The 12,585-nt window shown below is 35.0% G+C and overlaps 1 protein-coding gene across 2 annotated transcripts in view; it reads left to right on the top strand.

Annotated features, from left to right (window-relative positions):
• LOC131033809 (serine/threonine-protein kinase BLUS1) overlaps positions 1 to 12,585 on the top strand; it is a 191,948-nt gene that overhangs the window by 149,230 nt on the left and 30,133 nt on the right. For both annotated transcript variants that reach the window (XM_057965094.2, XM_057965095.2), the window contains exons 15-16: positions 3,117 to 3,220; positions 3,337 to 3,407. In XM_057965094.2, coding sequence (XP_057821077.2) covers positions 3,117 to 3,220; positions 3,337 to 3,407 — 175 coding nt within the window. The remainder of the gene's footprint in view (positions 1 to 3,116; positions 3,221 to 3,336; positions 3,408 to 12,585) is intronic.

The following is a 12,585-nucleotide window of genomic DNA, read 5'->3' as shown; positions in this document are numbered from 1 at the left end:
ATGGCATATAATGTGAATAATACAATTATATGTGGTGACTGAAATATTAATGATATTTTGATATTTATTGAACGGAGTAGGGCCTATATATACATTTGGAAGTTTCATACACAAGATTGATAGGACATAACTATTGGAAGCAACTTCTCACCAATTAAATATCATTATAATTACATTGCATATCACATCACTTGCTCAACACATGTTAGTTCTTACATGAATACATTGAGTTTTCTATATTAGAGTCTTGTTACATGAATACTTCATCTCATTATAGTTTCATCATGTAGCTTAATTTTTATAGACACACATCATTATTCTGATGTATAAAATTTATTTCCTATGTGACAAATTATGAAATACGAAGATTCTATTATAGGGCTAACATTTTGAATGTGTTGTACTGATAGGGAATTTTTTTTTATGACACAAATTTTGTGTTTTCTTGAAAGCCAAAGGTTGTGTTTCAAACTTCACCCCTATGGGTCTATGTGTTTTGTCATTTTTTTCTACAATTTTGCAAGAACAATGAAATCCTTAAATACATCTGTAAAAACGAAAAGTGGAGTTCAATCATGAAGATATTGTGATCAGATGGATACCCACATAGAGTCTTGCACCTAAGAAAGATGAAATTGAGATTGAGGTGGGTGGACCTCTAGTGGGGAAGGCATTTGATCTCGAGGGAAAGCCCACAAAGGAAATTGAAGGATTTTGTTGGAAGAATGGAGCTTCAATTAGTGATCTTTTTATAAAAACCAAAGGAAAGATGATATGCTTATGCTTGTATAAAGGAATCAATAGGACATGCCATACAGTTTCTAGCTGAAGATATCCTAGTATTTTATCCACATTGTCATCCCCAAAGTGATTACTATGGGATACTAGGATTAATTTTATCAGACCGATTAGACGGATTCTTGCTTTGCATGGTGATGTAGTAATTCCATTTACATATGTAGACATCTTGAGTGGACTATTATCACATGGTCTTTGAATGTCTTCATCATCTATTATTGAGGTAGTTTGTGCAAAAGACTATATGAGCTCTATTATGGATAATGTGATTGTGTTGAATGTGAAGGATGGAGAAAAATGTGGGACAAAGACATGCGTAATAGGATAGATGTGCACTTCTTTTTGTCATGGTCCAGATGCCATAGAATAACCTAGGTGTGCATTTGATTTTATAAACATAAGAAAATCATGGCCCTTCATTGGCATGCATAGCAAACATAGTTGTGCACAATGGAATGAAGACATGTGCCTATAGAAGAGTTGATTTAGAGATTAAAGAAAAGTCAAAATACATGCCCAATGTATAGGTGTGTGCTTGTATAAGGATTTGTTTTGGAAATTCAAAACAGATTTAACACTCTTTATTAGGTGTGTGTTGGGTTTGTGTATGGGAGAATGGTGGTCACTCAACTTTAATATTACCAATCTTTGTTATTGTAAGTAAACAGGTGCCACTTAAAAAATCTTCATCCTTAAAATAAAATTGATGATTGTCATAAGAGTTGCTTTTTCTTTTTAAAATAAAACTCCATAAATAGGAAGGCAGCACCAATATTGGCTTTTGTCTTTTTGTGAAAAAACAGATAGTAGCTATTCTAGGAGAATGTAGAGCTGCATTTTGAAGTGGTGCTGCCCTTTAAATAAAGTGTGCTTCATCCTTTCAATAGTAATAACATGATATACATTAGTACTAAACAACAATCTTATCATCAATTGGAGTTCTACATCTGTCAAAGGTGTAAATTAACAAGATCATCAAGGCAAATGACTTAGAAACATTAGTTTTAATTCATGGATTGTAAAGATTAACGAAGGCAATGGTGATTGTTCCATTTCAAAAGCAACAAAGTGGATTTTTAGAAAGCTTTGTTAGAATGAAGGAAAGCATTTTCAAATTAGAATCATCTAGAGGCGCTCTTCTAAGAAATCTATTTTTATAATGCTAAAAATAGTCTCGCTATTTTTAGTTGTCACCATTTTTTAATAGAAGAGCATATTCTTGAATAAAGCTATATTTAAATAGAATCAACTATATATAGCTTTTCTATTTTTAGAATTAACTAGTTATAGCACGGAGTTAGATATATTGTTAGATTGTCTTTCTAATCATGCAAGAGATGTAAGCATTAAGGGATAAATTGTAATGATTTGACTTATTTGTTGAAAGAGCATTTTAGTCTTTTACACTAGTCAAGTGAAAAAAGTATAAAATCCTTTGCCTTGTGTTGAAAGAGCATTTTAGTCTTCTACACTAGGCAAACCAAAAAGATACATATTTAATGTTAATTCAACATGAATGTCAACCCCACCAAAAATCAATGCACAGATTGTAAATTATATGTACATGTTGTCCAATTTGAACTTAGATTTTTATTTATAGGGAGCTTCCTCTTCTAATTTGGAAAGCAATTTATCATACATCTATTCCATTTTTTGTCTCACCTAAAAATGTGAATTAGAAGGCTAACAAAATGTTCAGTGAAACTTGGAAAACTGTCACACCCAATGCAAGATAAAGTCAATTTTGAAGTGCATCAATGGCTTATATCACATTATAACTACTGGAATCAAATTACAGCACTCAAGCAGCTCTTGGGAGGACCTTGGGTTGGAGTCAAAACCAAAAAAATTATTATGTTAAAGATTGGCTTCAACGTTTAATCTCACAAATATTTATTGTCCAAATAGTTCATGACTAAAATCTCTCTCTTACCGACCATCTAATGCTTTTGACATCCAATGGCAAATCATATTTTCTTTTCTTGAAATTTTTTGTTAGGCCATGTTTCAACAATGAGCCTTTGAATGCAGATAGAACATATAAATAGGCCGCTCTAAAGCTTTTAAGGCCATTGTTATTGAGTCTGCATGATCAAAAATTGGGATGTAGATAAAGAATCCTACGGTTTATATGCTGGGTGATATCTTTTTTTCAATCCAAGTTTGAAAAATTGTGACGATTGAATCCATATTTCTACAAACATGTTTAATAATGTAATGAAGCTTGCTTGATGAGCTTTTTCATGTATAATTTTTAACTCTTCTTCTTTGACTCAACCAGTCTTCTTGTTGATAACATACCTCTGGAAATTTGTCAGGGAGAAACACCAAAGACAACTCCAGCAGAGAAATTGTAGTGGGCCATTAGTGGCCCGCAGTGCAACAAATATCGATAGATCTTATGACTCTCTAAAGCCATTAGGTATTTTCTCTCATCTTTTATTTTTAGTAGCATCTTCCTATCCAATATTCCTATTTGTATTTTCTCTCAAGGTCTGCAAATTATTTGACATGAAATTCTTTTGTATTATTCAAAAGATGAGTCAATGGGGCCATCTGTACAGCAAAAGGGGCGCTTCAAAGTTACATCAGAAGATGTGGATCTGGAGGTGTGTTTCGTCACTGTATTGGGGTTTCTATTGTCAATTTCATAAATTTAATCAGATGAGTTAATTTGCAGCTGATTTATAACACCATTTAGATATAACTTGTCATTATTATTGTTCAAATATGATATTTTATTTGAATGAAATGCCTTATACATTCTATAATTATTAGTGAATAATAGAAAGGTACTAGGGTAGCTCTTATTTTAAAACATGAGTGGTATATCTTCAAAGCTATGTCTGGCATAAATTGAACATGATGGAAGATGAGTTGGAATGTAATAGAAGAGGAATTTATGGCTATGTTTTTTTATTGACAGAAATCCAAATTGCTAGAATTTAGATCTGTTAAATTTGGAAGCAACCTACAATAAAAGAGAAATAAATGGTATTTCCCAATCAAGCAACACATACATTAAACAATAATCTACAGTGAGAAATAAATGGAAGGTGAAATGATTCATCTTCCAACAGTTATTAGAAGATTGCTACTGAGTAAAATATTTTATTTGAAATAGTAATGAAAGCTCAAACTTTCTGATTTTATATTTCACTTTGGTTTTTAGCATCTCAGTTGCCATGATTCACTTTTTTATTTCTTTCTCTTAAATCATGCTGGAACTTCCTTCCAACCACAACTAGAGGGACAATGGTGATTTGTGCAATCCTATTAGTGCCCAAGTTTTTCACCCCTTGCCGATAAATTGTAAAATAAGGTCCAAACCTATATTCATACCCCATGGAATTATGTCCAAGACTTTCACTAAGATAATCAACCAAGGATCAAATTACTTTCTTGACTATGCAAAGTTTATTTTAAGAACCTGACTCTTACCAAGCATAACACAACTCTCAATCAACTGACTCCTATAACTACCTGGAAGTCGACAAACAAACCACACATTATCAAATACAACCAAATTAACAAAATATAATAAAGACATTAGATGCTAACTAGATCATCCCGCAAACAAAAGTCGCCTTCCAAATGACAAAGGAAACAAGTAATCATCAAATAACATTAGAGAAGGTTTTCCCAACTTGTGATGGTATAGAGGAAGAACTTTTCTGTTGACACTTCCTACTGGCAGTTAGAATAGCTTGATCATAATGTAATCATTCCACAACTAGCGAGCTTTTCATGTTGAAAAATGGATGAAGTTCAATGGTGATTGTTTTAGCTAGAAAGAGAAAGTAAAACTGACATAGGAAAATTAATTTTTAGATTATGGAAGTCCATTTGGAGCTTTAGTAGAAGAATGAAGGCTAGTGTAGGTAGAAGGTAGTTGCAAGTGGCCATACCAATATTGAATTATAGCTGACGACCAAACAAACAAGGAACCATTTGACTGCACATTGAATTTTAAAAATGCTTCACCCAATGGATCATTGAACCTAGACCTTACTATAGGAACTTCAAGATTTTGTTTAGCATCTTGATATGCTATGAATGTTCTTTAATTCAATTCACCAACCCAAAGGAATGAGTCAATTTTTTCTCGTAAGGTCCCTTCCAAGAATTTTAAAACAAACTTGCTAATTTTCTGATATTTGGTTTGCAGACATTTCCTCAAATAGTTTGCATGAAATCAAATATAGAGTATTCTGGAATGCAGACACTTAGTACTTCTGCAAATAACATTCTAAATCATAATTTCACTATAAAGTCATGGCTTGACAGAGGGTTCCATAAGGGCATTTTGTCAAACAATTGTGCACATAGAGAATTCTGATTTTTCATTTTTACTGATTTTAACACCTGCATCTTCTTATGAAAGTTATTGACCAATTTCCAAGCATCCATTTCACAAATCACAAATTCAAATCATATTATGAAAGGAGTTTTTCCTGTATCGTTGAATGCTAGATATATAATATTATAAGTTTATAACTTTTACTGCTGATGCAAACCCAGAAATATATATTTATTTATAAAAATCAAATGCATATGCTGAAGCTCAAAACTGACCTCACAAACACATATGAATCACTGCTGACCTCAGCTGGAAGGAACCATGTTGACCAAATAGCACGCTTTAACACTTTAGGCTTCCCTTGTTAGTTGTACAACATTTCCTTAGGATGGTATGATAGCCTTTGGAAGTGATACAAGTGCCTCATAAAGGCTGCGACTCCTTTTGTAGAAAGATGTGCTGACTATGTTCACCCCTCAATATGCTGTATTGACCCTTTTGGTAATCATAATGAGTTGTGACCTATATTTTAAAGGCTTTTTAAGCCTTAAAATAATGCATTGCCCTCCTTTGGATAAATATCCAAGGTATATATACAGCCCCACCAAGTACCTTAAAAGGTGCGGTTGGGTATACTACTGAGCACAAAAATATAAATGTTTATTTATTTTTATTTTTTTTGCACAGCACAAAAATATAAATTTTTATTCATTTATTTTTGTTCTGCACGCAGTGCATAAAAAATTTGATCTTTCTCACACTCCCACACACGACACTAATTAATTTTTTCTTGCAAACTTTTACAAATTTGTACCTGTAAACTTATTAAACCCTAAAAGCCTGTATAGATAAATAGATTTGCTCCAAACCCTTATTTTGCAAACATTCAGTCCAAATGTGAATTTTGGGTGAACCCGCCTCAGAATTCTTTATGCACACACTATGGCTTTGAATGAATCACGTTGTATTGGCTAGAGAGGAACCTTTCACCGCCAAAACCAACCTTCGCCTAAGGGGTTTTGTCCTACGACTGTGGAAGTTTGCTAAATTCCACTACTAGGGTTTCAAGAAAATATCAAATGCTCATAATGATCAAATGAATCTCCTCATCCTCCTTAAGGATTTGGAAGGCTCTCTTACAGTTGTGTGTCAACTTGAACTTCTTCCCTTTTTATTGAATAGAAGTGATGGGTATGCTAGTTGTGAGAAATCCTGCATAAACTTGCAGTAGTAGTCTACGAATCCCATAAAACACCACTTTTGCTACATTAGAGGACACTGGCCACTCTACAATAGCTTTAGTCTTTGAGTGATTTAGTAAGACTCCATCTCTAGAAATAGCATGACCTAGATGTTGCACCTCAAATGGTAAGAAATTACATTTTACAAAATAGTCAATTCTTTCTTAAGCATTGCAAAGCCTGCCAAAGGTGCTTTTTGTGCTCCTGTCCTATCCACATAAAAATCAAAGTGTCATTTAGGAGGGCAAGCACAAACTGATTCAAGAAGGTATGGAACATTCTGTTTATGGGACACATGAACACTACAAGGGCATTTGTATGACAAAATAGTAACATTGTGAATTCATAATGTCCATAGTTAGTTCAAAATGTAGTGTTATGAATATCAACGTTAGCTACTCTCACGTCATGGCATGCCACCTTAAGATCTATTTTTGAGTACACATTTGCTTCTTTCATCTAATCAAATAGGTTATCAATCCTCAACAAGGGATTTTACCTTTCTCTTTTCAAAGATCACCAATGCACCCCAAAGGGACATACTAGGATGAATGAGTCCCTTCTTGAGGAGCTCCTACAACTAAAGTTTGATCTTACAATTCTTGGGAGTAGTCATCCTATAAGGAGCTGTAGAGATAGGTTTTGTGCTAACTACCAACTCAATTTGAAAATCAATCTCATGTTAAGGAGGCTAACAAGGCAACCCATTAGGAAAATATTTGAATACTTTCAAAGGGGAGAATGATTGTTAAATAAGGTTTTACCCTAATCAATCTCTTATCAATCACTAACTATGATTGAAAAAATTTAACATACTTGACACACGCCACTTATGCTGCATAGCTGCAATCATGCAAAGTGAAATTGGTTTTTTAACTCTTGTAATTACTTTAGTACCAAGTTTATTACAACAATGAAGGAGCTTGTCCTGATTGGTGGCTCGCTGGCTGTCTGATTGCCCACATAGGAGCACAGCAGATCCATAGACCTGCAGACCGATACACGTATGTCCTCAGTGGACGTTGAATGATGCTGCCCAGTGGATGCAAAAATCGGAGTGATAAGGAGGCTGTTCAGAGCTGCGTGGTTGGAGAGATAAGGGGTCGCGGTTGGTGGAGAGATAAGGGTGCTCAGGACAGAGAAAGGAGACATGTGGAGTGATAAGGAGCAGGAGATATAAGGAGTTCATGGAGTGATAAGGTGAGGGAGGTATAAGGTGAATTAAGGAGAGATAAAGGTGGACTAGCGGAGTGATAAGGATGATTGGAGTGATAAGGTGAGATAATTTCAGAGATCAAAATTGTGGAGGTGTTAATACCTCATTATTCAAGATACTATACTTGGGGATGGGGTCCCCCGATGTGGCCTCATCAGTTCATAGCTCCAGTCAAAAGCGATTACTGACCAAAAAAAAACCAACTCTCCTACATCAAGGACATTATTTACAAAGCGAGTTAATTATGAGCCTTTCCCTGTGGCCAACTTAGCTTCCCACTTATCATCCTGCCTACAAGCCACTAACTTGCATTGATCCACTATTAAATGAGCAATAATAGAGTCAAATGCTCCAAAGTCAAATAGCACTGAAACAACAACACAAATCATAACTATAGTTACTTTTAATGATTGTGGCATGATGGTTTGTTTGACAGTTACCCACCACTATATACATCCTGGCTTCTACCAAGGTTGCCCATTGTCTTCCCTACACCCACCCTATATACCTTCTAAGCAATGGTTGCCAAAACATTTTGTTCATGAGATTCATGAACATTGCAGGGGCATTTGTAAGACCAACTAGTACCATTGTGAACTCATAATGTCTATAGAAAGTTTAAAATGTAGTATCATAACTATCAATCGCATCTATACTTTGGTCATGGTACCACACCTTAAGATGTCTTTTTAGAAGACACATTGTAGGTTTTGAATCCTCAACAATGGATAATGGTTCTCTACCATTACCTTTGTCATCTGTCTATGATTTATTCATAAGTGATTTATTCGTTTCCTTTTCAAAGATGACCAGTGCACCACATGTATACACACTAGGATGAACAAGTCCCTTCTTGAGAGGCTCCTCCAACTAATGTTTGAGTCCGCAATGTTTGGGAGTGGTCTTCTTGTAGGGAGCCATAGAGATAGGCTCTGCCCTAATTACCAAGTCAATGTGAAAATCGATCTCACACTAAGGAGGCAAACAAAGAAACTCACTAGGAAAATATTTGGATTTGCATTTGATTCCCTAACGATCCTATTGATGAGTAACTTATCATCTTAGAGATAGTTGATATATTGCAGTAGCTAAAAGAAATGATTCTCACATTGGGTGATGGTGCCACCCCTTTGATGTGCCGTGAAACTTGTCAATAGGACATTAACAAAAGTGCTTTGAGAGCTAGAAAGCTTAGAATCCCTTTGAAAATACTTGCCCAGTTGGGAACCCTATAACATACCTATGCTTTTGTTCCTCTTGCTGCCAAGTGGTAATCGAACCTTTGAGAAGATGTATAGCAACTTGTGCCTAAGGTTGCTCTCATACACCGAAAACCCAAAGCGCCTATTAGGACTAATCAAATAGGCCTTGGCCTCCAATCTATTGATGGATCCTATAAATGTCAATGGCTGAAGTCTTAAGAGGTTTCATGTATGGTCCCTATCCTAATGACATGGAGGAAGAACATCTCTGTGATCAAGCGGTTGACCTTAAACCAGAAGTCATCTCTGAACTAACTGAGCTTCATTCTCAAGCTGTTGATCCACATTTTTTACCATGGAGGTCTCTTAGCGTGTTCCCTATGACTCACTTTTCCTGCCATCTCCTAAAAATGTTGCGATTTCTGATTGTGTGACACCTTGGGTCTGTGGATAGCTTGTTCTATATCATGCCAACCAATTGTTGAAATAGCATAAAAAATCTGATGCCCCAAAAGTACAAGGTCATCATGCTGCTCTTCCCTAAGATGGGACTTCATCTCTCAAGAGTGAACCATGGTTCCAACATCAATACATCTTGTCAACCAATCAGCAGAAATAAGGACATGTGGGAATAAGTCCATAATAACTCATTCAGAGCTCTTCATAGAGCCGCTGGGCTCTGATACCATATGTAGTAACCCACGTGAGCACCATTCAACAAAAACCTCAAAAACGGATCAGCATTTAAAAAAAAAAACAATCATTAATAAGCAGGATTTATTGCATTCTTCTCATAGTATTGGGTAAGTTAATGATAATTGAATTATCTTATTGTGCAATAATTAATTTAAGATATTCATAAGGATATAATCTTATACAGTACCCAAAAATTTCCAGTTCCTATGGTTGATGTGGAAGTTCTGACATTTTCCATCAGCATTGCTGCAAAACAATCTTCTGTCAGCAATACCTTGGGACAACTTTCTATCAGCAATACTATAGGATAACTTTCCATCAGCCATGGGACAACTTTCTGTCAACAATACTGCAGGACAACTTGCCATCAGCATAGCTGTAGGACAATATTCTTCAACAGCTGAGGGATAGATATCCATTAGCAACTAAGGAACAGTTCTCTTATCTAATGTTTTAGGATTATTTTATCATAAACTTTCATGAAGAACAAAAAAAATACGTTCTCAATTTTCATGTGCTCTTTCAAATCGTAGTTAAGTTAAACATATTTAAAAAACTCTTGAAAAATACTATCCTCCTTTCTTTATTCAGTATAACCATAAAAAATTCAAAACAGACCTGACAACCCATAATCAGAAGTCTTATCACATAAAATTCACCATAATTTTTCAGTAGTTTTTCATCATTAAATTCAGCATATTTACAACTCACAGCTGTCTCACTCATATATGCAGCAAATTTGTAACTTAAAGTTCAGCTAACTTCATCACAATGTACAACAGTGTTTTCAACATGATACCCAAGGCATATTCTGCTGTAACAATATAATTCCCAAATAGAAGTTCAGCCTATCTCATAAGTACAAGTTCCCCTTTTAATAACATTTACATACAAAATGCAAGACTTAGATATTCCACAAGGAATATAGTAACAGTCATACACAAATGGCTCCAATAGCTGAAAACTGCCATCCAAGATATAATACAGTGCTTTTGCATGCACATGGCACTTTGTGTAGCTACTACAATCAGTACTGTAGCAATTGTTGCTGCAACAGAACCACTTAAAGTTGTAGCCATACGTGATTACATTTGATCTTTCCCATATAGAGTTCCATCAAAGTAAACACCACCAGTTTCTCATATAAAAATAGCAGAGGTTATAAATAGCTCAGGCTGAAATTAGACAATCTTGATAGTTGGCTTCTAGACTGATTTTGATGAAGCTCATCCATTTTAATCATGGCATATCTTATGAAGACATTTTGAAATCTTAGGCTATTCTTGGTGCCTTGATTTTGATTTCACTTTCATCTATTGATTTTACATCAAACCATAGCTGGAATCCATAACCTTAGATATTATTAAATGCTAACATCTATCCTTCATCATCTCTGCAAACTTGGCAACACCAAACTTCTTCGGCGATCTCCTTTGATGAAGATTTAAATTATATACTTCAAAACACCAATCTTTTTTTGTTCTTGGGATGACTGAAACATGCTATATTCACTTATAAACCCTTGAACAGCATGTCTTGATATTATATTGCAAGTTTTTGTACTTAAATTTGAGTTTTTGTCCCTCCTTCATTGATTGACCTCTGTTCCTCGCCTACAAAGACATGGATGGGGGACTACAAAAACAATATGGGTTATGATGACAAATTTTAAAATATGACTCTTGACTTGATGAGAAGGCAAGGATTTAGCTTGAAATTTGGCACGTTACAAATTTTTTTATATTGACACAACATGGAGTAACACAATTCTTTTCACCCTTCAAAGGCACTCAGAAATCTGCCAAAAATTTCTGTTTCATGGTGACTTTCAGATTCATAAACATTCTTATATGATTTCTAATTTCTCATGATTTGAACTCTTCCTACTCAGCTCCCAGAGCATTACTGGCCTGCTTCCAACTTGGAAGAGGCACAGTTAGGGAAAAACACAATTATGCACTAAGACACTGATCACAACACCATATAGATTTCATGATCCATAAACTTGACACATAGGAATAAATGCATTTATTACAACCCCTCTTGAAGGTTGTTTTTTTAGAAGTTAAAAAGTTTTCAACCATTTAAGCCTACTTGTCAATGCTTCAAGGAGGAAATCAAATTTTCGGGGCAAGATTGCAGCTCATGCAGATGCTGCCAAAGTTCCAAAGACAATCATAAATTTTGGGCAAAGCTACAGCTCTTTTGCCTCTCCTGCAGCTACTGTCAAACCCTCTTTAGCACCTCATTCTTTTGCATTGTGCTTGTAAAAGGATGCACTCCTCAAATCCAGATTCCTACAGCACACCATACCCAAGAAATGCCTCACATTCAGACACATGGTGCCAAAATGTCTCACGCTGCTGTGCTGAACCTTGGAACTAACAAATCCTCTTTTTCTTGTTTTTGTCCACTCAGATTTTTCCAGCATTGTTCTGCAGATAAAATCGCTCAAAACCCTTTCTAGATCTGCACATATGGGTGGGCAACTATACCCAGATGAGATCTTTTTGTCCATCATTTTCCTGCAAATACAAATGCAAAAACCTCTTTTGAATTAAATTAAAACCTGGTTTTTTAACCTTTTAAATATGCACCAAATTAGATCACTCATCCTCATAAATTTTCCTCTCCCAAATAATTATTTTGCCCTGACAAAACATTTATTCCTACATGTGGTGATTTAAAATATGGAGGGATTAGGCTTGATTAATACTGCTGCCCGCTTTTGCCAATTCATGTGCACTATTTTGTTTTTTCAATACTATATGGCCTTTGGTTTTCCTTTATTTTTTTTGCTAAGTTACTGGTACAGGCACACGAACTTGATTTGTGGGTTCGGGCAAAAAAATTTTTGCTCTTTGGGTTCATGGATTGGGTTCATCCATATATATATATACACACAAAAAAAATAAAATAAAATAAATTCAAATAAATATACAGATTTATAAAACTAAATACATTTGATAGTATTATACTTCATCATTGAGCAATGCCAAATGCCAATTGATAGTTCATAATTGAATTGGAAGATGGAAGAATTCAGAATGGCAGAAGAAAAACAGCAAAGGGCAATTGGAATGCCTGGGGCGAACCTGAACCTGGTAACATAGCTTTTTTGTTTTGAAGAAT

Source organism: Cryptomeria japonica, chromosome 3 (genome assembly GCF_030272615.1).
Source record: "Cryptomeria japonica chromosome 3, Sugi_1.0, whole genome shotgun sequence".
Taxonomy (NCBI): Eukaryota; Viridiplantae; Streptophyta; class Pinopsida; order Cupressales; family Cupressaceae; genus Cryptomeria; species Cryptomeria japonica.
Note: the sequence above shows the minus strand (reverse complement) of the source record. Positions and strands in the feature narration are given on the sequence as shown.